The sequence below is a fragment of the Oncorhynchus clarkii genome, chromosome 4 (assembly GCF_045791955.1).
Source record: "Oncorhynchus clarkii lewisi isolate Uvic-CL-2024 chromosome 4, UVic_Ocla_1.0, whole genome shotgun sequence".
Lineage (NCBI taxonomy): Eukaryota > Metazoa > Chordata > Actinopteri > Salmoniformes > Salmonidae > Oncorhynchus > Oncorhynchus clarkii.
Window position 1 is genome coordinate 69,044,184 of NC_092150.1, and position 23,670 is coordinate 69,067,853.

At 41.8% G+C, this 23,670-nt stretch overlaps 2 protein-coding genes across 7 annotated transcripts; one reads left to right on the forward strand and one right to left on the reverse strand.

The window, feature by feature from the left end:
• Positions 1 to 1,516: 1,516 nt before the first annotated feature.
• On the reverse strand, positions 1,517 to 4,330 carry LOC139407808 (small kinetochore-associated protein-like). Of its 5 annotated transcripts, none has more exons than XM_071151674.1 (10): positions 4,286 to 4,330; positions 4,053 to 4,121; positions 3,796 to 3,830; positions 2,999 to 3,137; positions 2,880 to 2,909; positions 2,701 to 2,800; positions 2,384 to 2,498; positions 2,190 to 2,251; positions 1,970 to 2,044; positions 1,517 to 1,877 (listed from the first exon to the last, which is right to left on the reverse strand). In XM_071151674.1, the coding sequence occupies exons 3-10, from the start codon at positions 3,824 to 3,826 to the stop codon at positions 1,746 to 1,748; spliced, it is 684 nt and encodes a 227-aa protein (XP_071007775.1). In that variant the 5' UTR covers positions 3,827 to 3,830; positions 4,053 to 4,121; positions 4,286 to 4,330; the 3' UTR covers positions 1,517 to 1,745. The 5 variants fall into 5 exon arrangements, with proteins under 5 accessions (XP_071007775.1, XP_071007774.1, XP_071007776.1 ...); XM_071151673.1 differs by having other exon boundaries at positions 3,790 to 3,830; XM_071151675.1 differs by lacking the exon at positions 4,053 to 4,121 and having other exon boundaries at positions 4,286 to 4,325.
• Positions 4,331 to 9,854: 5,524 nt separating this feature from the next.
• LOC139407181 (DNA repair protein RAD51 homolog 1) lies at positions 9,855 to 23,659 on the forward strand. Of its 2 annotated transcripts, none has more exons than XM_071150719.1 (10): positions 9,855 to 9,909; positions 19,898 to 20,006; positions 20,177 to 20,314; positions 20,441 to 20,558; positions 20,675 to 20,766; positions 20,910 to 21,004; positions 21,220 to 21,333; positions 22,343 to 22,472; positions 22,663 to 22,784; positions 22,944 to 23,659. In XM_071150719.1, exons 1-10 carry the CDS (start codon positions 9,875 to 9,877, stop codon positions 23,065 to 23,067), a joined length of 1,077 nt encoding a protein of 358 aa, XP_071006820.1. In that variant the 5' UTR covers positions 9,855 to 9,874; the 3' UTR covers positions 23,068 to 23,659. The 2 variants fall into 2 exon arrangements, with proteins under 2 accessions (XP_071006820.1, XP_071006821.1); XM_071150720.1 differs by lacking the exon at positions 9,855 to 9,909 and adding an exon at positions 19,269 to 19,366.
• Positions 23,660 to 23,670: the final 11 nt, after the last annotated feature.

A 23,670-nucleotide genomic window follows, 5' to 3' on the forward strand; every position in this document is an offset into this window, starting at 1 on the left:
TCAGTTCTTATTTGGTGTAAAATATGGATTACAAAATGCTTTAAATAAGGTCAGGTGTCCTTTACCTTAAAACCAAATATGGACCCTGAAAAGGGAATTTTAAACCCATCTGTCTCAGAGGATGTAGACGGTTTTCCCCAGGTGCCGTTTATCAAGTGCCTCAAGAAATAGAAGCCAATAAATGTTTAACATCTATTTTATAGGTAGCATTATCAATAAAAATGGTATAAGATTTTCTGTATGTTCCCGATATCACTTTGCACCCTGTTAGTTTGTAGTAATTCTCCATGTAAGAAAACCCCTTCCTACAATAACACCACATTCAGGAAGCGTCATCATTTCTTTGGTGGGAAAACTATGGCGCTAAGCTAAATAATTCTAAAACAGTTGTATCTACTTGTCACCTGTTAGTCTATATCCCACTCAAATGTCCACCTCGTTAGGCTACTTAAAAAACATGTATTTAATCGTTGTTTGATAAGTTAAAATCCTATTCAAGTGTTCTCCATTATGCTAGCTAAATCTTGCGCACTCAGAGCTATAGCTAATTTAGGCTCAAAATGTCCGTTTGGTTCCACCCTGTTTAAATGCCTGAGCTTTACGAATACGTTTATTTGAAAGTCAATTGTCCTTTGACAGAATACATTTTTTATGTTGTCGGGATGGCACCGCATAGGAATAACCAAGATAGGGAGGTAGGCGATAACGCACTTCTGCTAACATAACACATCCCTGGTAGGGAGTTAACCAGCAGCTGTTAGGTTGCGTCACGGCCACTCCACCAGCCGCAAGACTCTACAGGGCAGGGGTGGTACGCTCTGCCGAATCATCACTCAGACAGTGTCATGGCAACTATCACTCGCCAACAGCTTCTACCTCCAGAACATCAGGGTGCTGAATAGTCAGTCACTAGGCAGTGAACATTTACCCTGTCCCAACGGAATGGTATAATTGTTACAGCTGTAAATATGTATATTATTTAATTCACTTCTCCCCTATGGACATTTATCATCGCTAGTTGAAAATGTGCATATTAGCACTAACTTTTGTTACCTGCACTGTTGGGAGCATAACATTTCACTGTACACTGCGATTATTTGTGCGACCCTGTGCACGTGACTAATACAAAAAAGCTTGCAGCCTATGTGCAACAGATTCAGATCCTTTTTTACAATTAACTACACATAGCTAGAAATGCCCAATGGCAAGCTAGGCTAACAAGGTAATCCAGTACAAGCCAGTAAACTGCGAGTTATGCCGTCATTCAACAAAGGTATTTAAAATACAAAAGAACGCATGTAGCTATGGTTTCTTACTTCAGTCTATCCCGACAAAAAAAAACGTGTTCTTGGGTTAGTGTAGTCAATCTGCGAGCAGTGTATGCAGACTTGCGTCTAACTTCCGGTAGGCAGCTTTCGTTTAACGAATTTCAAAATAAAAGTTGTGCAAAGACTTGGACTAAGAAATCGCTTCTTTTTTTCTCCTTCACAAGAGAACGGGACCAGAATTACCATGGGATAAATTGAGAAGTTTAATATACAAGAAAGAAATCAATGAAATTTTGTCAAGCAAAACACTGACAGTTCAATCACTTAAAATTGTGCAGTCTTCTAGATAAATCAAATATGACTAAGTGAAAACAACTTTTGCAAGTAGTAATGATCAAAATGACTTATCAAAGTTAGTTGAAAAATACAAAATATTTATACTTCCATTTACACTAAAATCAAAGACACACACAAGATCTAGTCCAACAAGAGCTGCTCTGCTTCCTCAAAAGCCTTATCCATTTCTTCAACTTCCAAGTAGAAATTCTCCCTCTCCTGCACCAGATGCTCCCGAGAATCGGTGAGAGCCTTCATGGTCTTTTGAACTTCCTGGAAATTAATGGCAAACAAGCTCTAGACAGACTGGCTTACAGGATTACTGACAATTCTGCTTTCGTGTCAATCAAACATATGGAACTTACTGTTAGTTGTGCACTTTGTTCTGTTGCCATGTCACCAAATGTCTGCAGTTCACGTAACAGATCTTGGGATACGTTCTGCATTGTTGGGAGAGATCCATTTGAAAGAAATCACTAAACACAATTACAAAGCCAGATTCCTGCAAACAAGGACCCGAGTAACATTTGAGTCTAAGTAATCAGACTGGAGTTCAACCATATGGCCGACAAAAAAAGACCTTACCACCACCTCTCTTTGTTGATCCTCATTTTGCTGTGCAGTTTTTCCAATTTTCTCTCCCAAAACTGAGAAGTCAAGAAGAAAGGTTAAAAAGTCAGAAGAAAGATTAAAGCAATCTTTAGAAAGCTCACCAAACTGTCCAAATAAACACTCTGAACCTATAACCGTGAACCAATTCCTGTCATCCCATTGATTACCTGGATCAATATTTCCAGCAACTAGTAGCACATGGCAGTCCTTCAGTTGTTTCTGGACGTCTGCATTGGTTCCTTGGAGGTCACTGCATCGTTGTTCCAGCTGGGCAACTTTTTGCTGCAAAATTAAACACTTGTGTTGTTTATAAACTGACTACAGTGAAAGAGTGCACAATATAGCACTGAACCAAACAGAGAACAGTGACTATTATCCTTCCTAAGACCTTCCATTCAATAGCCCATTGAAAAACCCTAGTGCATTTTGTTCACATAATAGCCGACATTTGGAACATAGTGAATCATCCCTTTAACGAACTTACCTGTGTTTCTGTAAGGTTTTTCTGCAGTTCTTCATTGGCTTCCAGTAAAAGTTGATTATGGCTCTTGAGTTCTGACTGCTGCCCATATCTGGTGGAAGGTCTATTAAAACAAAGACAATGCTATGAGAATGTAATTGTCAAATGTATTTCTCCCAACTTTTAAAAAATGTGCATCTTACCCTTTATGCACTTTGGCTACAACATTCTTTCTGGAAAGAAAAGAGAATGTAGATAGTCTTAACATCTTGCCCATACATAGCCTTTGCTTTCTTCCCATTGTAAATTGAAAGTTAGTCACCTTGGTACATTCTCATTGAGAGGCTTGAAAATAGCAGTTTTTGGAAAGAAATTGAAGTCTGACGGTACAGCAGTCTCTTTGAAAACGTATTTATTGGCCGCCCTCTTCATTTCTGCAGCACTGCCAGCAGGTCGCACACCTGATATAGGTAAAGAACAAAATGGGAAATTAAGATTAGACAAGTAGCCCGGAGACAGATGTTGAATTTCATTGTATTCAACGTGAGCAATATAATTAGCATTTTGATCAGGAACGTTTTATTCTCAAGACATGTACAAGCCAAAATGTTGCCTAAAATTATATCTTAATTTACCAGTACTTGCGATTGGTACTTTTGAAAGTAGGAACGGGAGACCTATCCACAGGAAAGTATAATTAAATTCAACTTAACCGTGTAAACAATGCACAACATTTACGTTTATTGCACCGACTGCAGGTTATGGAAATCTGAATGCACTACCAGAGCGTTGAAAAAAATGTAATTATACTTATGTGGATATGCCTCACATTCCTATCTGCAAATGGACAAACTGCACGGACAACAGGTAAAGTTAAAATATAATTTAAGTCAACATTCTGGCTTGTGGAGGTTTGTGAGGGGAATTGTCCTGAGCCAAAGGCTTTCTGCCCGACCTATAATTTAATATCGGGTTTCCAGGCTATGAGCCAAGATGCTTACTAGTTGCATTTTTTGTTGAATGACAAGACAAACACCGAAAACACTGCTATCCCGGAGGCTTACGGTGGAGGCGAGTTGTGTGAATGTAGAAACTGAAGGGGAAATAACTTACACTTACTCTGTCCGCATCTAGGAATTTTCGATGCCATCAAACTGTGTTGCAACGAAAATGGTAACTTTTAGCAATACATATCCAAATTACACAAGCCAACAGCTGGCTAGTGACTGGCTATGAACTCCAACATATAAATTCACGCCACTTCAATACAGTTACGATCGGAAGTGACTTTCGTAACAGGTTAGGATCATTAACGTAGAAAGTTACGAGAAATAGGTTAAGGTTTGGAAAAGGGTTAACGAAAATGCTCTCCTAACCTGCTATGAAAATCCTTTCCGGCCGTAGCTGTATCGAAGTGGCGTGAAAAGAGTATCCCAGCTCCAGAACTATCAGCAGGGAAAGACGTAGCTATTCAACTCAAATGTACACCTCCACACCCACAGAATAAAACACTGAATGGGTAATATTCTGGCATATCTGATTAATGTAGCAATAAAACAAAGCTTTCTTCCCGTATATTGTATTCAATAATAAAAACAGAGAAACTTACTTTAGAAAGCGCCCGTTCTGTTACAGCTAGCTAAGTGAAGGCGCCAGACGATTTGAAAATGTTGGTAACGTCACTTCCGTACCACGTTATATCAACACAGGAAATTACGTGGAGGCCTTTTTTTTTTTACATCAGTGATGCCGACAGGGGACACACTGCTTCAATGCGAAGTGATTTGTGATTTACTTTTCCAAAGCAGCTGGTCCATGTCTTAACATTAATAAATGTGAGCTCATGGCTGTCAAAGATTGTGTGAAACTGAAGATCTCGTACAACGCTGTGTACTACTCCCTTCACAGAACAGTGAAAACTGGCTCTAACCAGAATAGAAAGAGTGGGAGGCCCCAGTGCACAACTGAGCAAGAGTGTCTAGTTTGACAAACAGACACCTCAACTGGCAGCTTCATTAAATAGTACCCACAAACACCAGTCTCAAAGTCAACCGTGAAGAGGTGACTCCGGGATGCTGGCCTTCTACGCAGAGTTGCAAAGAAAAATCTATATCTCAGACTGGGCAATATAAATAAAAGATTAAGATGGCAAAAGAACACAGACACTGGACAGAGGAACTCTACCTCGAAGGTGAGCATTCTGGAGTCGCCTCTTCACGTTGAGACTGGTGTTTTGCGAGTACTATTTAATGAAGCTGCCAGTTGCGGACTTGTGAGGCGTCTGTTTCTCAAATGAGACACTCTAATGTACTTGTCCTCTTGCTCAGTTGTACACCGGGGCCTCACACTCCTCTTTCTATTCTGATTAGAGACAGTTTGAGCTGTTCTGTGAAGGGAGTAGTACACAGTATTGTACAAGATCTTCAGTTTCTTGGCAATTTCTCACATGGAATAGCCTTCATTTCCCAGAACAAGAATAGACTGACGAGTTTCAGAAGAAAGATGTTTCTTTCTGGCCATTTTGAGCCTGTAATCGAACCCACAAATGCTGATGCTCCAGATACTCAACCAGTCTATAGAAGGCAAGATTTATTGCTTCTTTAAATCAGGACAACAGTTTTCAGCTGTGCTAACATAATTGCAAAATGGTTTTCTAATGATCAATTGGCCTTTTAAAATGATAAACTTGGATTAGCAAACACAATGTGCCATTGGAACACAGGAGTGATGGTTGCTGATAATGGGCCTCTGTACGCCTCTGTAGATATTCATTTTTTTTTTTAAATCAGCCGTTTCCAGCTACAATAGTCATTTACAACATTAACAATGTCTACACTGTATTTCTGATCAATTTGATGTTATTTTAATGGTCAAAAAATGTTTGCTTTTCTTTCAAAAACAAGGACATTTCTAAGTGACCCCAAACTTTTGAACGGTAGTGTACCTACTTATTAACAAAATTAATGAAGTTTGTTTTAAATTATTCATAAATATTATCCTGCCAACCACTATATGAAGAAGTAAAAACAATACATAAATTCAAATTTCCCTCAAGAATTTCCCTGTATTTAGCACCATCCATCATTCCTTCTATTCTGACCAGTTTCCCTGTGCCTACCAATGGAAAAACATCCCCACAGCATGATGCTGCCAGCACCATGCTTCACTGTGAGGATGGTGTTCTCAGGGTGATGGAGAGGTGTTGGGTTTGCACCAGACATTTACTTTGATGGCCAAAAAGCAACATTTTAGTCTCATCTGACCAGAGTACCTTCTTCCATATGTTTGGTGAGTCTCCCACATGCCTTTTGGTGAACACCAAGCGTGTTTGCTTATTTTTTTCTTTAAGAAATCTTCTTAGGGCTAGGACCCTTTTTTCTCCACTTCCTGCCTGAATGATGTGCCCAAAGTAAACTGCCTGTAGCTCAGGCCTGAAGCCAGGATATGCATATAATTGCTATCATTGGGAAGAAAACACTTTGAAGTTTGTAGAAATGTTAAAATAATATAGGAGAATATAACACAATAGATATGGTAAGAGAAAATCCAAAGAAAAACCAACTGGAAATGGGGTGTTTTGAGAGACCATCCTCTTAGAAATGCAAGAGAAAAGTCATATTGAAAATTAGCTCCCTGGATGCAATTCCTATAGCTTCCACAGGGTGTCAGCAGTCTATGTTCAAGGTTTCAGGCTTGTAACTTCAAAAAGGAATACGAAATAACAGTTTTAGTAAAAGGACACTGTCTTGAAAATTCATGTTTGCACGCGCCATATAGACATTACGCACCTGCTAAAATCCGTTTCCTATTGAACGTACTTCTTTCCTAAATAAATATCATAGTTTGATTACATTTTGGGGTATCTGAGGAGTAAATAGAAACCTATTTTGACTTGTTGAAACAAAGTTTAGGGGTAGATTTTTGGATTCCTTTCTCTGCAAGTTGAACGAGTGGATTACTCAAGTCGATGGCACCAACTAAACAGACTTTTTGGGATATGAAGAAAGATTTTACCTAACAGTACGTGTTATAGTTGGGACCCTTTGGAAGACAAATCAGAGGATGATTTACAAAAAGTAAGTGAATATATGTGAATGTATGAAACCTGTGCCAGTGGAAAAATATTTTGATGTGGGGCACCTTCCTCAAACAATCGCACAGCATGTTTGTGCTGTAATAGCTACTGTAAATCAGAGTGCAGTTAGATTAATACGAAGTTAAGCTTTCAGCCGATATAAGACACTTATATGTAGCTAAATGTTTAAAATCCATAATATTTATGAATATTTATTTGAATTGCGCGCCCTCCAGTTTCACTGGAAGATCCTTAAGTTAAGCAATGGCTTTTTCTGGCCACTCTTCTATAAAGCCCTGCTCTGTGTTGTGTACGGCTTAAAGTGGTCATATGGACAGATACTCCAATCTCCGCTGTGGAGCTTTGCAGCTCCTTCAGGGTTATCTTTGGTCTCTTTGTTGCCTCTCTGATAAATGACCTCCTTGCCTGGTCCGTGAGTTTTGGTGGAAGAAATTTGTCTTGGCCCCAAAAACCCTCACAAACTTTTAGAGATGCACAGTTGAGAGCATCCAGTCGGGCTGTATCACCGCCTGGTACGGCAACTGCACTGCCCTTAACCACAGAGCTCTCCAGGGGGTGGTGCGGTCTGCTCAAGGCATCACCGGGGGCAAACTACCTGCCCTCCAGGACACCTACAGCACCCGATGTCACAGGAAGGCCAAAAATATCATTAAAGACAACAACCACCCGAGCAACTGATTGACAAAAAAATTCTCACTCGACCAACAGCCTATCAACCACAATCTACCAGTCGACTACATGGGGTCATCCCTAATATTTGGTGTGTAGTTGGTTGGCTTTGCTAGTTAGCAAGCTGAGATCTCTGCTCAAGTTGGCTAACGTTAGCTCAAACCAAAATAAAATGATATTTGTCACATGCGCCGAATACAATAGGTGTAGACCTTACTGTGAAATGTTTACTTACAAGCCCTTAACCGTTCAAGAAATAGAGTTAAGAAAATATTTACTAAATAAACAAATGTAAAAAGGAACCCAATAAAATAACAATAACGAGGTTATATACAGGGGGTACCGGTATCAAGTCAATGTACTGGGGTACAGGTTAGTCGAGGTAATTTATGAATGTAGTGAGGGGTAAAATGACTAGCTTGCTAGTGATGATTTAGGGAGAATAGGCTAGCTCCCTGTAGGATCAAGAGGGGATGGGGAGAAGATTAGATGTGCAGGTGCTTCAATTGGGTTGTTGCAGTACCCAGATGAGATGACAGTGACATTCTGGTGTAATGTCTATTAAATATTACAGCCACAACATCATGACCATGCATCTGCAGACCAGCGAGGAGGAGAAATGCCTGCTTTAGTGAGCTAGAACAACATCAACTATAACATCAGATGGACATTTTCTAGGAAAAGCATGGACAGAGCTAGCCATCTGCAGTAACATTATTACTTGACAACACCTATCTGTATTAAATATGATTATGTTTTCATCTTTTTGTACTGTAATGCTATATGTTTTAAGTTGTATAAATCATCAGCATGAAGAATCCAGAATTCTGCTGAATTGTCAAGTGGACTGAATTCTCATTCAAATAATGTTGTGCCTCTTTCAGATCTGCCAAACAAGCACAACTCTGCTTCTGTTGGGTAGGCTCCTTCCATGATGGCCCTGTCTAGGATCAGTTTAGCCTTTTAGATCATAATGAATCAAATTATATGGACTGATGGGACCTGACCCTAGATCAGCACTCTTACTCTTGGATGCTTTGTGAATATGGGCCCTGTGTGATTGTAGGCATGCCTTCACTAATCTTCACTGATTAATGTGAGACAATAGTCATTAACAAGAACAGTGAGTGTTGTTGGAGTTGTTCAGATGTATTTTGTAAATGGGAATGTTTAACTGAGCTGGAGTGGACTACATTTCAATTTAAATGATTCTCTAGGATGTCTAACATCTATCATTATCCATGACTATCATCCACATGAAATCCAACACCACTTTTCTAATGAACACTCCTCAATCTATTGTACATGGAACAACGTTCTCTAAATTCATGATTAATATTCCCTTTTGTCAATAATCGCTTCAAAACATCGTTGCAACATGTTTGACTGACTTTATGGAGGTTAAGGGGCCCATCAGATTTCATATTATGTCAAAGTTATCAATTCGGAAGATGGTGCCTGACTGTTGATGTTCACAGAATTCTCCAGAGAAATTAGCACCTGTCAACCTCGGATATGCATTAAGTAAAGTGGACTTGTAAAGTGAACAAACATGGATAAACAAACGCCACTGTCTGTCACCTGAAACATGTCTCTCGACCTGTGTGCACCTACGTTGTAAACTTTCATTCATAGGCTAGGTTGTAGCAACCTCATTATGTGTATAGGGAAAATGTTAGTATCATGTTGTAGCCTAAACCTATCGCTATTACATTGAACTGGGTGAATGGAATATGAATGACAGTCATCCAATGTGACAGTCCTCCCTCATCCTAAATGGCATTGACCGCCACTGGTGCAAATCATACTTTACATGCTTATACACTTATTACATTATTTTACCTTCATATACGTAGGGCTAAAATAACAAATGGAGTCAAACTTGCTTATACAGCTTTTGTTGTAAAAGTGGATGAAGATTTATTGACGTCCAGGAGGTCGCAGTATAACGTTTGTATCCACACAAACCAGACAGTTTGAAGAAGTTGATCCGTCTGCGCATGCTCAAGGGGGGGCGGTTCAATTCAAAACCAACAACAACTTTGATGGCTACTAGCTAACATATTACAATTGTTCGAGAACAAGTTGCTAAGGTATGAATGTGGCAAATTATACATTTCCGTTATTATGTGAGCAACTTAACTAGCTAACGTTAAGTTAGTTCTTTACTTAAAAGTCGTAAGTTCCGACACATCCAGCACTTCTTGCTCACGTTAAATACTTTCATTTTATCCAAACTTTCAAAAATGTCAGTGTTTTTTCATGCGTTTAAAACATAAGTATTCATATGGGTTCCATTGATGATGGGGCTCAACCAATTACAGGTAGGCCTAGATTCTCTGATATCTTAGGTATACACTGTATAATGCACTCTGTGACCAAGACGCCTGTTTTGCCTTCCGTTTGTGAATGTAGACATAGAAACCTTGTTGAATGCTCCCCTCCATGTTTCACACCAAAGAAATAAGGTAAGCTATGACTGAAAAATGGGGTGGTTCTTTAAATTGGACATTCAGATGGCACAGCTACATTTATCTAATGTTTATATACAGTACCAGTCAAAAGTTTGGATACACCTACTCATTCAAGGGGTTTACTTTATTTTTATTATTTTCTACATTGTAGAATAATAGTGAATACAAAGTATGAAGCATCATATGGAATCATGTAGTAACTAAAAAAGTGTTAAACAAATCCAAATACATTTTATATGAGATTCTTCAAAGTAGCCACCCTTTGCCTTGATGACAACTTTGCACACTCTTGGCATTCTCTCAACCAGCTTCATGAGGAATGCTTTTCCAACAGTCTTGAAGGAGTTCCCACATGCTGAGCACTTGTTGGCTGTAGCCACCCCACTCTGACCATTGTACTTGCCCCAGCAGAACTGGTTAGGTTGTTTTCATGTTATCCTGAGTGTTAGTGACTGTGCTGCTGGCAAAATTGTATTATCTTTTCTGCCGACGTTTACTGACACCGGCCATATTTTCAACTGGTGTTGAGTGTTTGTAAATTCATCAGTTCTGGCACACTCAGACGAGAGTGCTCTGAAATCGGAGTAGATGGCCCGACTGAATTTACGAACGCACGCAAAATGTTTACTTGCATAGTGGAGTCTTTTGTTAAGACATGTAGCAAACTAGCTAAACAATGAACATCATAACTCATGACGTTACTACCCTGCATGAATCTGCAGGTAGCTAACAAATGTCTATCGACAATTGTTAAATTCCACTTAACTTGGTCCTCCAAAAAGTGGAGAGTAAAATGTATGCATTTTTACTACGCAATACATAAAAATAAAATAAAAAAGCTACGTTAGATACGATTGCCAAAACATACTGACCAGCTCAAATAGTTAGTTATATGTTATATGGCAAACCAATCCAAACTCATCTCTCGGCATGTCCAGCCCACTCATTATCTCAGCCAATCATTCCTAGCGGGAAGGTTGCTGTTTTTTTCTGTGGATAAACCAACTAGGCTTGTAATTTTGCAATTGTATTCGTTCACATGTTTGAGAAGGCATTTCTGCCAAAAAACTATTTGCGTTCAAACGGCTCTCCTGTGAAATAGTGAATCGTGACAAACGCATAGTTTCCTGAAACGGGTCACATATGGAGTTGGTCTTTTACCAAATAGGGCTGTCTTCTGTATACCACCCCTACCTTGTCACTACACAACTGATTGGCTCCAATGCATTAAGAAGGTAAGAAATTCCACAAATGAACTTTTAACAAGGCACACGTGTTAAATGAAATGCATTCCAGCTGATTACCTCAAAGCTGGTTGAAAGAATGCCAAGCGTGTGCAAAGCTTTCATCAAGGCAATGGATTGAAGAATATAAAATGTATTTGGATTTGTTTAACACTTTTTTTGGTTACTACATGATTCCATGTGTTATTTCATAGTTTTGATGTCTTCACTATTATTCTACAATGTAGAAAATAGTAAAAATAAGAGAAACCCTTGAATGAGTAGCTGTGTCCAAACTTTTGACTGGTACTGTAGATACAGTGCCTTGCGAAAGTATTTGGCCCCCTTGAACTTTGCGACCTTTTGCCACATTTCAGGCTTCAAACATAAAGATATAAAACTGTATTTTTTTGTGAAGAATCAACAACAAGTGGGACACAATCATGAAGTGGAACAACATTTATTGGATATTTCAAACTTTTTTAACAAATCAAAAACTGAAAAATTGGGCGTGCAAAATTATTCAGCCCCCTTAAGTTAATACTTTGTAGCGCCACCTTTTGCTGCGATTACAGCTGTAAGTCGCTTGGGGTATGTCTCTATCAGTTTTGCACATCGAGAGACTGACATTTTTTCCCATTCCTCCTTGCAAAACAGCTCGAGCTCAGTGAGGTTGGATGGAGAGCATTTGTGAACAGCAGTTTTCAGTTCTTTCCACAGATTCTCGATTGGATTCAGGTCTGGACTTTGACTTGGCCATTCTAACACCTGGATATGTTTATTTTTGAACCATTCCATTGTAGATTTTGCTTTATGTTTTAGATCATTGTTTTGTTGGAAGACAAATCTCCGTCCCAGTCTCAGGTCTTTTGCAGACTCCATCAGGTTTTCTTCCAGAATGGTCCTGTATTTGGCTCCATCCATCTTCCCATCAATTTTAACCATCTTCCCTGTCCCTGCTGAAGAAAAGCAGGCCCAAACCATGATGCTGCCACCACCATGTTTGACAGTGGGGATGGTGTGTTCAGCTGTGTTGCTTTTACGCCAAACATAACGTTTTGCATTGTTGCCAAAAAGTTCAATTTTGGTTTCATCTGACCAGAGCACCTTCTTCCACATGTTTGGTGTGTCTCCCAGGTGGCTTGTGGCAAACTTTAAACTACACTTTTTATGGATATCTTTAAGAAATGGCTTTCTTCTTGCCACTCTTCCATAAAGGCCAGATTTGTGCAATATACGACTGATTGTTGTCCTATGGACAGAGTCTCCCACCTCAGCTGTAGATCTCTGCAGTTCATCCAGAGTGATCATGGGCCTCTTGGCTGCATCTCTGATCAGTCTTCTCCTTGTATGAGCTGAAAGTTTAGAGGGACGGCCAGGTCTTGGTAGATTTGCAGTGGTCTGATACTCCTTCCATTTCAATATTATCGATTGCACAGTGCTCCTTGGGATGTTTAAAGCTTGGGAAATCTTTTTGTATCCAAATCCGGCTATAAACTTCTTCACAACAGTATCTCGGACCTGCCTGGTGTGTTCCTTGTTCTTCATGATGCTCTCTGCGCTTTTAACGGACCTCTGAGACTATCACAGTGCAGGTGCATTTATACGGAGACTTGATTACACACAGGTGGATTGTATTTATCATCATTAGTCATTTAGGTCAACATTGGATCATTCAGAGATCCTCACTGAACTTCTGGAGAGAGTTTGCTGCACTGAAAGTAAAGGGGCTGAATAATTTTGCATGCCCAATTTTTCAGTTTTTGATTTGTTAAAAAAGTTTGAAATATCCAATAAATGTCGTTCCACTTCATGATTGTGTCCCACTTGTTGTTGATTCTTCACAAAAAAATACAGTTTTATATCTTTATGTTTGAAGCCTGAAATGTGGCAAAAGGTCGCAAAGTTCAAGGGGGCCGAATACTTTCGCAAGGCACTGTACTTACAAATTTATGAATCATATGAATAGTTAACTATTGCCCCCCCAAAAATGTACCATGCAAGTGCGCTACGTACTGTGTTAATCTTTGTAGTAGTGGACTTAGCTATTAATGAGACACTAAAGTAATTTATGTTTCCCCTAATAGGAAAATATAATGTTCAACCATGATGATGATGGTGAGAACTATTATGTTCACAGGAGAGGAGACAGCATTTATGTATATGACTCACAGTCACACAATACTCATCGCCAATGATTCAGAATCATCTATTGTTCTGCCACATGAAAGCAATGTAAATATATCTATGGCAACGTGGATTTTACTTTTTCAATTAAGAAAAGTGAGACTGTGTGTTCCCAGGACTCAATAGAGAATTGTGCCCTCTTTAAAAACACTTCCACCTCAGTCAGAGATATAGATCCAGAACAAAATCATGTGGCCCCAGGGGCAATCCAACTCCCAAATCCTCAACTACAATGGCATTCCACAGAGCTGTAACCCCTCCAGAAAAAAAACGGACAACAAATGTTTCCATGCTGCGCTCAATGCGCGCAGGTCTAGAGTTGATAAAGAGAATCAGGTTCCAGCTTTGTCGACAACGCGGAGAGACCGTACAGTGGCCTCAGTTAGCCCTAAAAGGCAAGGTCCACAGTTCATGAATACATCTACGATGCAAACTGAACAGGATCAGTTGGATCTGACAAAAAGCCATACAACTTTGATAGATGGCAAAGGAGTATTTCAGTGTCTACAAACTGTAAGCTCTGAAGAACACTGGCTTAGGGGAAGCCCTTTCAGCCAGGTATCTGTCTCTACTGATCCAAATGAAATGGAGTTGACCTGGTGCCAAACTTTTGCCATTGACTTCAAAGCCATTGGGATGATAGGCCCAAATCCCCTTCGGAACATTGAAAGCATTAGTGTGGTCTTCACATAAGATCCCAATTAAACCCAGATCTTCTCAGATGATGACCATGGTATGGAGATGACTGCAGCTCTCAATGTACCTCTCCAGGAGAATGTGTGTGCTCTGACCAAGAAAGGTGAATCATCACCCTGGATGTTTCCCAAGAAAAACAGAATCTCCTTTGAGCCAAATCAACAGACCTTTCATATCACCTCATGCACAAACTGGGATGACATAGAGATGACAAGATGTCAAACAGTTGCCTTTGATTTCAAAAGTGTAGGCCTAATCGAAATCCCCTTACTGGGGAATACAAACCACAGTTTATCCTGCATGAAATTCTCTCAGAGAGGTGTTTGTTACAGAAGACTAATGGTATGGATATGACCGAGGCCCTCACTATAAATATTGTGGCCAACAGCCATACAGTGACCAATGAGCCACTCCAGTTGCTTGTTCCCCACAACAGAGATGTCCCTTCATTCTGATCGAAGTGCCAACATGGAGATGACTTTAGGACAGAGAAGTTGTAATGTATGGGAACCTGCATCCTCTGATCCAGATGACATGGAAATCACAAAAAGCCTAACTGTTGTAATTGATTCCAATTCTTGTGTGATGGAGAGGCCTTCTCTTAGCAAACCCAATACCGAGTTTGACCTGGGTCTATCCTTAGTGCCATCCTCTATGGAAACTGCCATGTTCTCAGACGATGCTCACAGTGTGGAGAGGGCTCTGCATCAGGGAAGTCTGTGGGTTCAGTGTTTCTGTAGCCATATTGGATCCTGATGACATGGAAATAACTAGTAGTCAAACTGTTGCCATCAACACCAAAAGCCTCAATGTGGTCAATCGCATGCAAAACCCTACTAGGAAAAGTATCTCCTGCATGTCAGCTTCCAACAGAGCCAGTCATCTATCAGAGGATGACTGGTATCGACATGACCAAATCTCTCACTGTGTCTATAGATCACAGAAATTGTCTGAACATGACAGATGAGACCACTGGCAGATTGTTCCCCATAACAAAACACCAAAAGGAGAGGTTTGAGGAGAGCCAGGATAGAGCAGAACTTAGTACCGATGACATGGAAATCACAAGGAGCAAAACTGGGGTCATTGACGCCAGATGTTTTGGTGTCGCAACGCCTTCACTCCGAGGTGGTAAAGGAAGATCTGTCAGCACATTGGATTCAACTAAAACACTTCTCGGGGAAGATGGCAATGGTATGGAGATGACTCAAGCTCTCACTGCACAGATATGGGAAAATGTTTGTCATTCTGCCAATGGGAATGAGACTTTGGCTAGGATGTCCACCATCTCAAAGACAAATTTCAATGGAGAAAAGGGCAATTATTTTGTTGGAGTGGGTCACAAAACCGATCAACATCAGTCTTTTGGATTCAGATTATATGGATATGACAAGAAGTCAGACCGGTGTTATTGAGTCTGACAATATCAAGATGGGGCTTCATGACCCTTTCAGTGCGAGGAAACATTTTATCCAGTGTGAGTGGGACAAATTGTCTTAATTGACAATCGTTATTAAAATGTTAATACAACTTTTACCCATGTTTTCTCCTCTGTAGGATAACAATTCTGTCTGTAAACTTGGATCTTCATTACCCTTTCTGTGAGCAAATGGGGGAAACAGATCATGTTATATTGTTTTGACAATCATACCGACATGATTTCATAGTATGGAAAGTCAACAGGATCATTACATTGACATACTGGTATACTCATATGGCTTCATCTCAACAGTCTAAAGTGGTCTCCTCTTCATCGTCTCTGATTTGTAATGAGTAGGACTAGCAACAGCATAGGCTATAATAGTGCGCCCTGCCCACTGAATTTTGCTTGTTTCCATATACGCTGTGTTTTTCCAGATCAGTGCAGAGAAAGATTCTAAATGGTGCAGATCAAGGGGATGAAACACGGTGAGGAAGTTGATTTAGAGATGCAACCCAGCCTTTGAGGTAGAAAAGAACCAAACACTTTCAAATCCTAGCCCAAAGGAAATTGGAGGCAAGCTCTCCCATCCACATTGATGGGGCTGCAGTGGAGCAGGTTGAGAGCTTCAAGGTCCTCTGTGTCAAAATCACTAAAGACTTAAAATAGTCCAAACGCACACAGTCTTGAAGAAGGCGTGATAGCGCCTCTTCCTCATGAGGAGTTTGCATGGGCCTTCAAATCCTCAAAAGGTTCTACAGCTCTACAATTGAGAGCATCTTGACTGGCTGCATCACTGCCTGGTATGGTAATAGCAGCTTCCTCGATCGCATGGCGCTACAGAGGGTGGTGCGGACAGCCCAGTACATCACTGGGGCCAAGCTCCCTGCCATCCAGGACATCTACACTACATGACCAGAAGTATGTGGACACCTGCTTATCGAACATCTCATTCCAAAATCATGAGCATTAATATGGAGTTGGTCCCCCCTTTGCTGCTAAACAGCCTCGACTCTTCTGGAAAGGCTTTCCACTAGATGTTGGAACATGTCTGCAGGGACTTGACCATTAGTAGGTCGGGCACTGATGTTGGGCGATTAGGCCTGGCTCGCAGTCGGCGTTCCAATTCATCGCAAAGGTATTTCGATGGAGTTGAGGTCAGGACTCTGCAGGCCAGTCAAGTTCTTCCACACCAATCTCGACAAACCATTTCTGTATGGATCTCACTTTGTGCACGGGGGCATTGTCATGCTGAAACAGGAAAGGGCCTTCCCCAAACTGTTGCCACAAAGTTGGAAGCACAGAATCGTCTAGAATGTTTTGGGGCGGCAGGGCAGCCTAGTGGTTAGAGTGTTGGACTAGTAACCGAAAGGTTTCATGTTCAAATCTGTCGCTCTGCCCCTGAACAGGCAGTTAACCTACTGTTCCTAGGCTGTCATTGAAAATAAGAATTTGTTCTTAACTGACTTGCCGAGTTAAATAAAAGGTATACGTTTTTTTTTTTAAGTAATTGTATGCTGTAGCATTAAGATTTCCCTTCACTGGAACTAAGGGGCCTAGCCTGAACCATTATTCCTCCTCCACCAAACTTTACAGTTGACACTATGCATTGGGGCAGGTAGTGTTCTCCTGGCATCCACCAAACCCAGATTTGTCCGTCAGACTGCCAGATGGTGGAGCTTGATTCATCACTCCAATGGCAGCAAGTTTTACACCACTCTAGCCGACGCTTGGTATTGCGCATGGTGCTCTTATGCTTGTGTGCAGCTGCTTGGTCATGGAAACCCATTTCATGAAGCTCCCGACAAACAGTTATTGTGCTTACATTGCTTCCAGAGGCAGTTTGGAACTCGGTATATGAGTGTTGCAACAACGGACAGATGTTTTTTTTACACGCTTCAGCACTCGGTAGTCCCATTCCGTGAGCTTGTGTGGCCTACCACTTCGTGGCTGAGCCGTTGTTGCTTCTACTAGATGTCTCCACTTCACACTAACAGCACTTACAGTTGACGGGGGCAGCTCTAGCAGGGCAGAAATGTGACATACTGACTTGTAGGAAAGGTGACATCCTATGACGGTGCCAAGTTGAAAGTCACTGAGCTCTTCAGTAAGGCAATTCTGCCAATGTTTGTCTATGGAGATTGTATGGCTGTGTGCTCAATTTTATATACCTGTCAGCAATGGGTGTGGCTGAAATAGCAGAATCCACTCATTTGAAGGGGTGTCCACATACCTTTGTATGTATATCAGGCAGGGTGGAAGGAAGGCCCGGAAAATCGTTAAAAGCCACTATTCTCCCTGCTTCCGCAGGGCAAGCGGTACCGCTGCATCATGTCTGACACCAACATGCTTTTGAATAGCTTCTAACCCCAAACAATACCACTGCTTAATAGCTAACAAAATAGCCACACAGACTATTTGAGTTAACCTTGTATCTTTATTTTTGCACTGTCTCTATGCACACTCACACACACACTCCATCTTCTCATTCACACATAATATGCACATACATTTATACTGACTCTACATACACGCACACTCACTCACATACATGCTGCTGCTACTCTGTTTATCTTATATCTTGTTGCTAAAATATATAGCCAAAGGGGCTTTAACACAAATTAAAATTGATATTCGTGCTCCACGGGGTAGAGGTGAGGCCAAATGTAAGATCAGAGCCATTTTGTGTGACAGAAGAGTTGGGACTCCGAGCCAAAGGCCTGAATTTATATGCCCTCCAAAGAAAGGTTGGTGGACCAAGATTCAAAGGTCAGTTTAGGAAGGAAGAGGTGGTGTTTGCTCGGTTGCACCTAGGACATTGTACATTTAAAGTGTCATTACATTTGGTCGGCAAGCATGTGAATGGTTTCTGTACGGCCGGTGTATATGGTTGATGAAACTATGGAGCATGTGCTATTGTATTGTTGTATGGGGAAAAGAGTGAAAGATTAATGTGTAGGGTTAGAGGTTGGAAGGGTTTGTTAGAAGTTAGGAGGGCTCTTTTTTATTTTCTTAGTAGTGCAGGATCGGGTAGGAGTAGGAGGGTTTGGTTTTCTTAAAGGCCCAGTGCAGTCAACAACGCAATTTTCCTGTGTTTTATATATATTTCTACAGAATGAGGTTGGAATAATACTGAGAAAGCGTGAAAATGACGATAATGCCCCTTTAGTGTAAGAGCTGTTTGAAAGGACCACCTGAAATTTCAGCCTGTTTTGGTGGAGTTTTGGTCTGCCTGGTGACATTACCAGGCAGTAAATTAGTTAATAGGTCTATAAGAAAGAGAGTTCCAAACCTCTCTGTCAATAACAGCTAGTTTTCAGTTTTCCCCTCCCCACTCAGACCACTCCTAGACAGTCCTAGCAAAATTCTTTGTTGAGAAATATGTCTTTGTGCAGAAGCTATTTTTGTTTCTATTTGACTATTTTAATTGAAAAACAATCACACTTAATTGTTACCCAGAAATTATTTGATATTGTCATAAAAAGGCTGCAATGGACATGTAATGCTTCGTTCAATTCTTATATATGTGATCTGTGATTGACTTTACACCCGGGTACAGTAGGTGGCGGCATGCGCCTCTTAACGTTTGTTTGCGGCCCACTATTATATTAGAGATGAAGAAGAATCCCAGCGCTCTGGACGTCACTAGTTACCACAGACACAAAGTCATAAACCCCGCATATTTCTAGTTTCTCTTCTTAAAATGTGATTTTAACCCTAACCATACTCACATATTTCTAGCCTTACGCCTAACCTGGAATTAAGACCAAAGAGCGAATGTTGTTTTGACCAACTTTGTGGCTGTGGTTACTAGTGAAACCCCAACCCTCGAGTGAAAGGACAGCGTATTTACGTAGCACGCTCAATAGCTAAATTGAGTTACGAGCGGGAGATTTTTGTTCAAGGAAAGCAAGAGAAACTAGTGGTAAGTGGACGCTGTTATTGTAACATTGGACATCCTATTCATCACTTTAAATTAACATAAGCTAGCGACTATTTTGAGCGAAATGTGGATAACTCCGCCTTATTGAAGTACACGAAAGCCATGTCACAAACCATTTCATTGTTGGCTCAGCTGAACAAATAGCTTAAGATAGCTACGTTTCATAACACAATATCGGTCATATTCAAAGACTTCAGTATTTAACGTTAGGTATTTTTACTATCTAGGTAAGTCTTATATGTTCAAGTACATTTTTATGTGATAACAAGATGCGAAGAAGTCATCAACAACTTGACTATTTTAGCAAGTCAGTTGCAATTTCCAGTTGTGTAAACTAGCTAACTAGAATAATTTTGGATTCCATTCCAACAAGAAAACAACCCTGTCTTGATCAAGTTTAATAGCATTTGAGTGTGTCTCAGTAACTAACACAGAAGGAAACGACTAACGTTATATGCCTTTCAGTTTCACCCTCTGTGAAAACAACTTAACGTTATTTTATGACCTTAACAGACATACCTCGCCTGTCCATAAAAAAAAGATGGCTATGAGAAGCGAGGCCAGGGCAGAGGCAGAGGTAGAGGAGGAGAGCTTTGGACCACAGCCACTGAGCAGACTTGAGGTAGGTGTTGGAGCATTTATGCCCATACTAATTTATCTGGGTACAGTATTAGTGTGTTTGGCTGATATTGACTGAGGATATTCCCTGTACTAGGCAGAACTGACGATCAATATTAACATGTCTAAACGTCAAATGCATGATTGCAAATTATTCTACAATGTCCCACACAGCAATGTGGCATCAGTGCCAGTGACCTAAAGAAACTGGAGGATGCAGGGTTCCACACCATTGAGGCAGTGGCCTATGCCCCCAAGAAGGAGCTGCTCAACATCAAGGGGATCAGTGAGGCCAAAGCAGACAAAGTCCTGGTTAGGTCACCTTAATTTACCAATCTCTTGAGTTATTTTCTGCTCATTTTGGGTTGCCCACAGCTGATATTAGGCCTGCTATTATGACTGAATGATGTTCCTATACCTCTATGGTAACTCCTTCAGGCTGAAGCTGCCAAACTAGTGCCCATGGGCTTCACCACAGCAACAGAGTTCCACCAACGCAGAGCTGAAATCATCCAGATCTCCACTGGGTCCAAAGAGCTGGACAAGCTGTTACAGGGTGAGGATGGAGTCTCTTTACCAGTTACTTAGAACCTTAGACATGACTCTGTTTTTCCACTTGCCCATTTTTATTTGTCACTATCATGGGTATGAAAGGCTTTATCACTCTCTCAGGTGGGATAGAGACGGGCTCCATCACAGAGATGTTTGGAGAGTTCCGAACAGGAAAGACGCAACTGTGCCACACCCTTGCAGTCACCTGTCAGGTACTTGCCATGATGACATTATTTAGCACTAACAAAGGTAGACTTGGCTGTATACTCCTATCACATCTGCTGACATCTTATGACAATAGCACTCTCAGAACATTGTTTGTGTTCTTGTTCTGTAATGTTTTCCCCCAACTCAGTTGCCCATTGACCAGGGTGGTGGAGAGGGCAAAGCCATGTACATTGACACTGAGGGGACCTTCAGACCAGAGAGGTTACTGGCTGTAGCAGAGAGGTGAGTTCTCTCATGGACCAACACAATAACAATGGAGTAACTACTGGGTTATATGACACTGACACTTATGACACTGAGTGAAATTTGGAGCAACACTATTCCACTACAGGAATAACGCACATCAATTTCTGTCTGTTCAGAGAGTTACCATAGTACATGCAGTACTTCCTTCAAAAAACTGTACCACACTAGAATGTACTGTTTTTTTTTATTAGGTATGGACTTGTTGGGAGTGACGTTCTGGACAACGTAGCCTACGCTAGGGCCTTTAACACAGACCACCAGACCCAGCTGCTTTACCAAGCCTCAGCCATGATGGCAGAGTCTAGGTCAGACCCCCCATCCCCCCCCCCCATCCATCTCCCCCCTCCCTCTCCTATCCATCTCCCCCCCTCCCTCTCCTATCCATCTCCTCCCTCTCCATCTCCCCCCCCTCCCTCTCCATCTCCCCCCTCCCTCTCCATCTCCCCCCTCCCTCTCCATCTCCCCCCTCCCTCTCCATCTCCCCCCTCCCTCTCCATCTCCCCCTCCCTCTCCATCTCCCCCCTCCCTCTCCATCTCCCCCCTCCCTCTCCTATCCATCTCCCCCTCCCTCTCCTATCCATCTCCCCCTCCCTCTCCTATCCATCTCCCCCCTCCCTCTCCTATCCATCTCCCCCCTCCCTCTCCTATCCCCCCCCTCTCCTATCCATCTCCTCTCCTATCCATCTCCCCCTCTCCTATCCTCTCCTATCCATCTCCCCCCCTCTCCTATCCATCTCCCCCCTCTCCTATCCATCTCCCCCCTCTCCTATCCATCTCCCCCCCTCTCCTATCCATCTCCCCCCCTCTCCTATCCATCTCCCCCCCTCTCCTATCCATCTCCCCCCCTCTCCTATCCATCTCCCCCCTCTCCTATCCATCTCCCCCCTCTCCTATCCATCTCCCCCCTCTCCTATCCATCTCCCCCCTCTCCTATCCATCCCCCCCTCTCCTATCCATCCCCCCTCTCCTATCCATCCACCCCCTGCTCCTATCCATCCACCCCCCCCGCTCCTATCCATCTATCCCCCCCGCTCCTATCCATCCCCCTCTCTATCCATTCTTCCCCCTCTATCCATCCCCCTCTCCTCGATCCATCCCTGCCTTCCCTTGATCTATCTATCCCTCCCTTAACCCTGTTCCTGAGGGTTCTGATCCCTCAAATGTTTTTCTATTTCTCACATTCCTTGTTTTCCTTCCATGTTGATAGTATTGTTTATGACATGAATTGAAGTGATCTGGAATAAGGCCACTACCCTCTGGTCACCCAGTCTGCAACGCTATACATCTCTAACCATATGGCCCCTTCTCTCTCAGGTATGCCATGCTGATAGTGGACAGTGCCATGGCCCTCTACAGGACAGACTACTCAGGGAGGGGAGAGCTCGCTGCACGGCAAGGCCACCTGGGACGCTTCCTGAGAATGCTGCTGAGACTAGCAGATGAAGTAAGGCCAGGGTTAGAATTACAGGGGCTTTGTCTGTTTGCTGAATTCCTTATCCATGACTCTGGTGTCGATCTAATACAATACGTTTGTCAGTAATGTTCTGAACACTACCTTATGGGCCCATGTGTGTGTGCGCACAACTCTCTCAGTATGGTCATAATGCTAAACTTAGTCTCTCTCGCCTTGTCAGTTTGGCGTTGCTGTAGTGATAACCAATCAGGTGGTGGCCCAGGTAGACGGTGCTGCTATGTTCTCTGCAGACCCTAAAAAACCCATCGGGGGCAACATCATGGCACATGCGTCCACTACACGGTGAGTAGCTCCATTGGGCGTTGCAGAATAAAGACTGAGGGTTAGTTTTTTACATTCTGCTCCCTATTTGTTACGTTCTAATGGTTTCTAACATAGCATACCACTTGTTAAGCCCCTGGTGTTCTAGAGCAATTTAGCTAAACCTCTTCTTGTTTTTAGACTGTACTTGAGGAAAGGCCGTGGGGAGACGAGGATCTGCAAAATCTATGACTCACCCTGCCTCCCTGAGTCTGAAGCCATGTTTGCCATCAACGCAGATGGGGTGGGTGATGCCAAGGACTGAGCTCAGTTGGAACCATGCCACGTGAGAGCATGGTTGCATTTCATGAGGCCATGCCACTGTAGACTTGCACAATGGCAGCTCTCTTGGGCTGTGTACACTTACCTGAGGTAAGGGCTAATATGGGAGATGCTGGCCATAACGGCTACTTTGCATGGAGTGTTGCCCATTTCCCAGAAGAACTCAGTGATGCACATTCTTTGGCCAACACTGTATACAGATCTGTATGGCCCTATGAAGCTGAGAACCAGAGGGAGCTCAGCTTCACATAAATGTGGAATTTTTTTCACCAAACCAATAGACTTAAGATAATTATTGTATTAACTCCACTGGAGGATATGGACTTATTATTTAAGAAGTGTTGTATTGTGACTTCGGTTTTTCAAGGATGTCTGGTTTTCTACAAGTGTTCTTCTTTACAACCATTGTTTGGATTTGACATTCCCACTGTATATCAGATCTATTCTATTATTAAGAGCAGATGTTTGAGTAAACATACCAGTACAGACCCCTTGACACTCCATTTTCCCTATCATTACAGAACTATACTTTCTGTATAAGATGCATTGTATTAAAACCATTAGGATACCCTGTCTCTGGTCTACA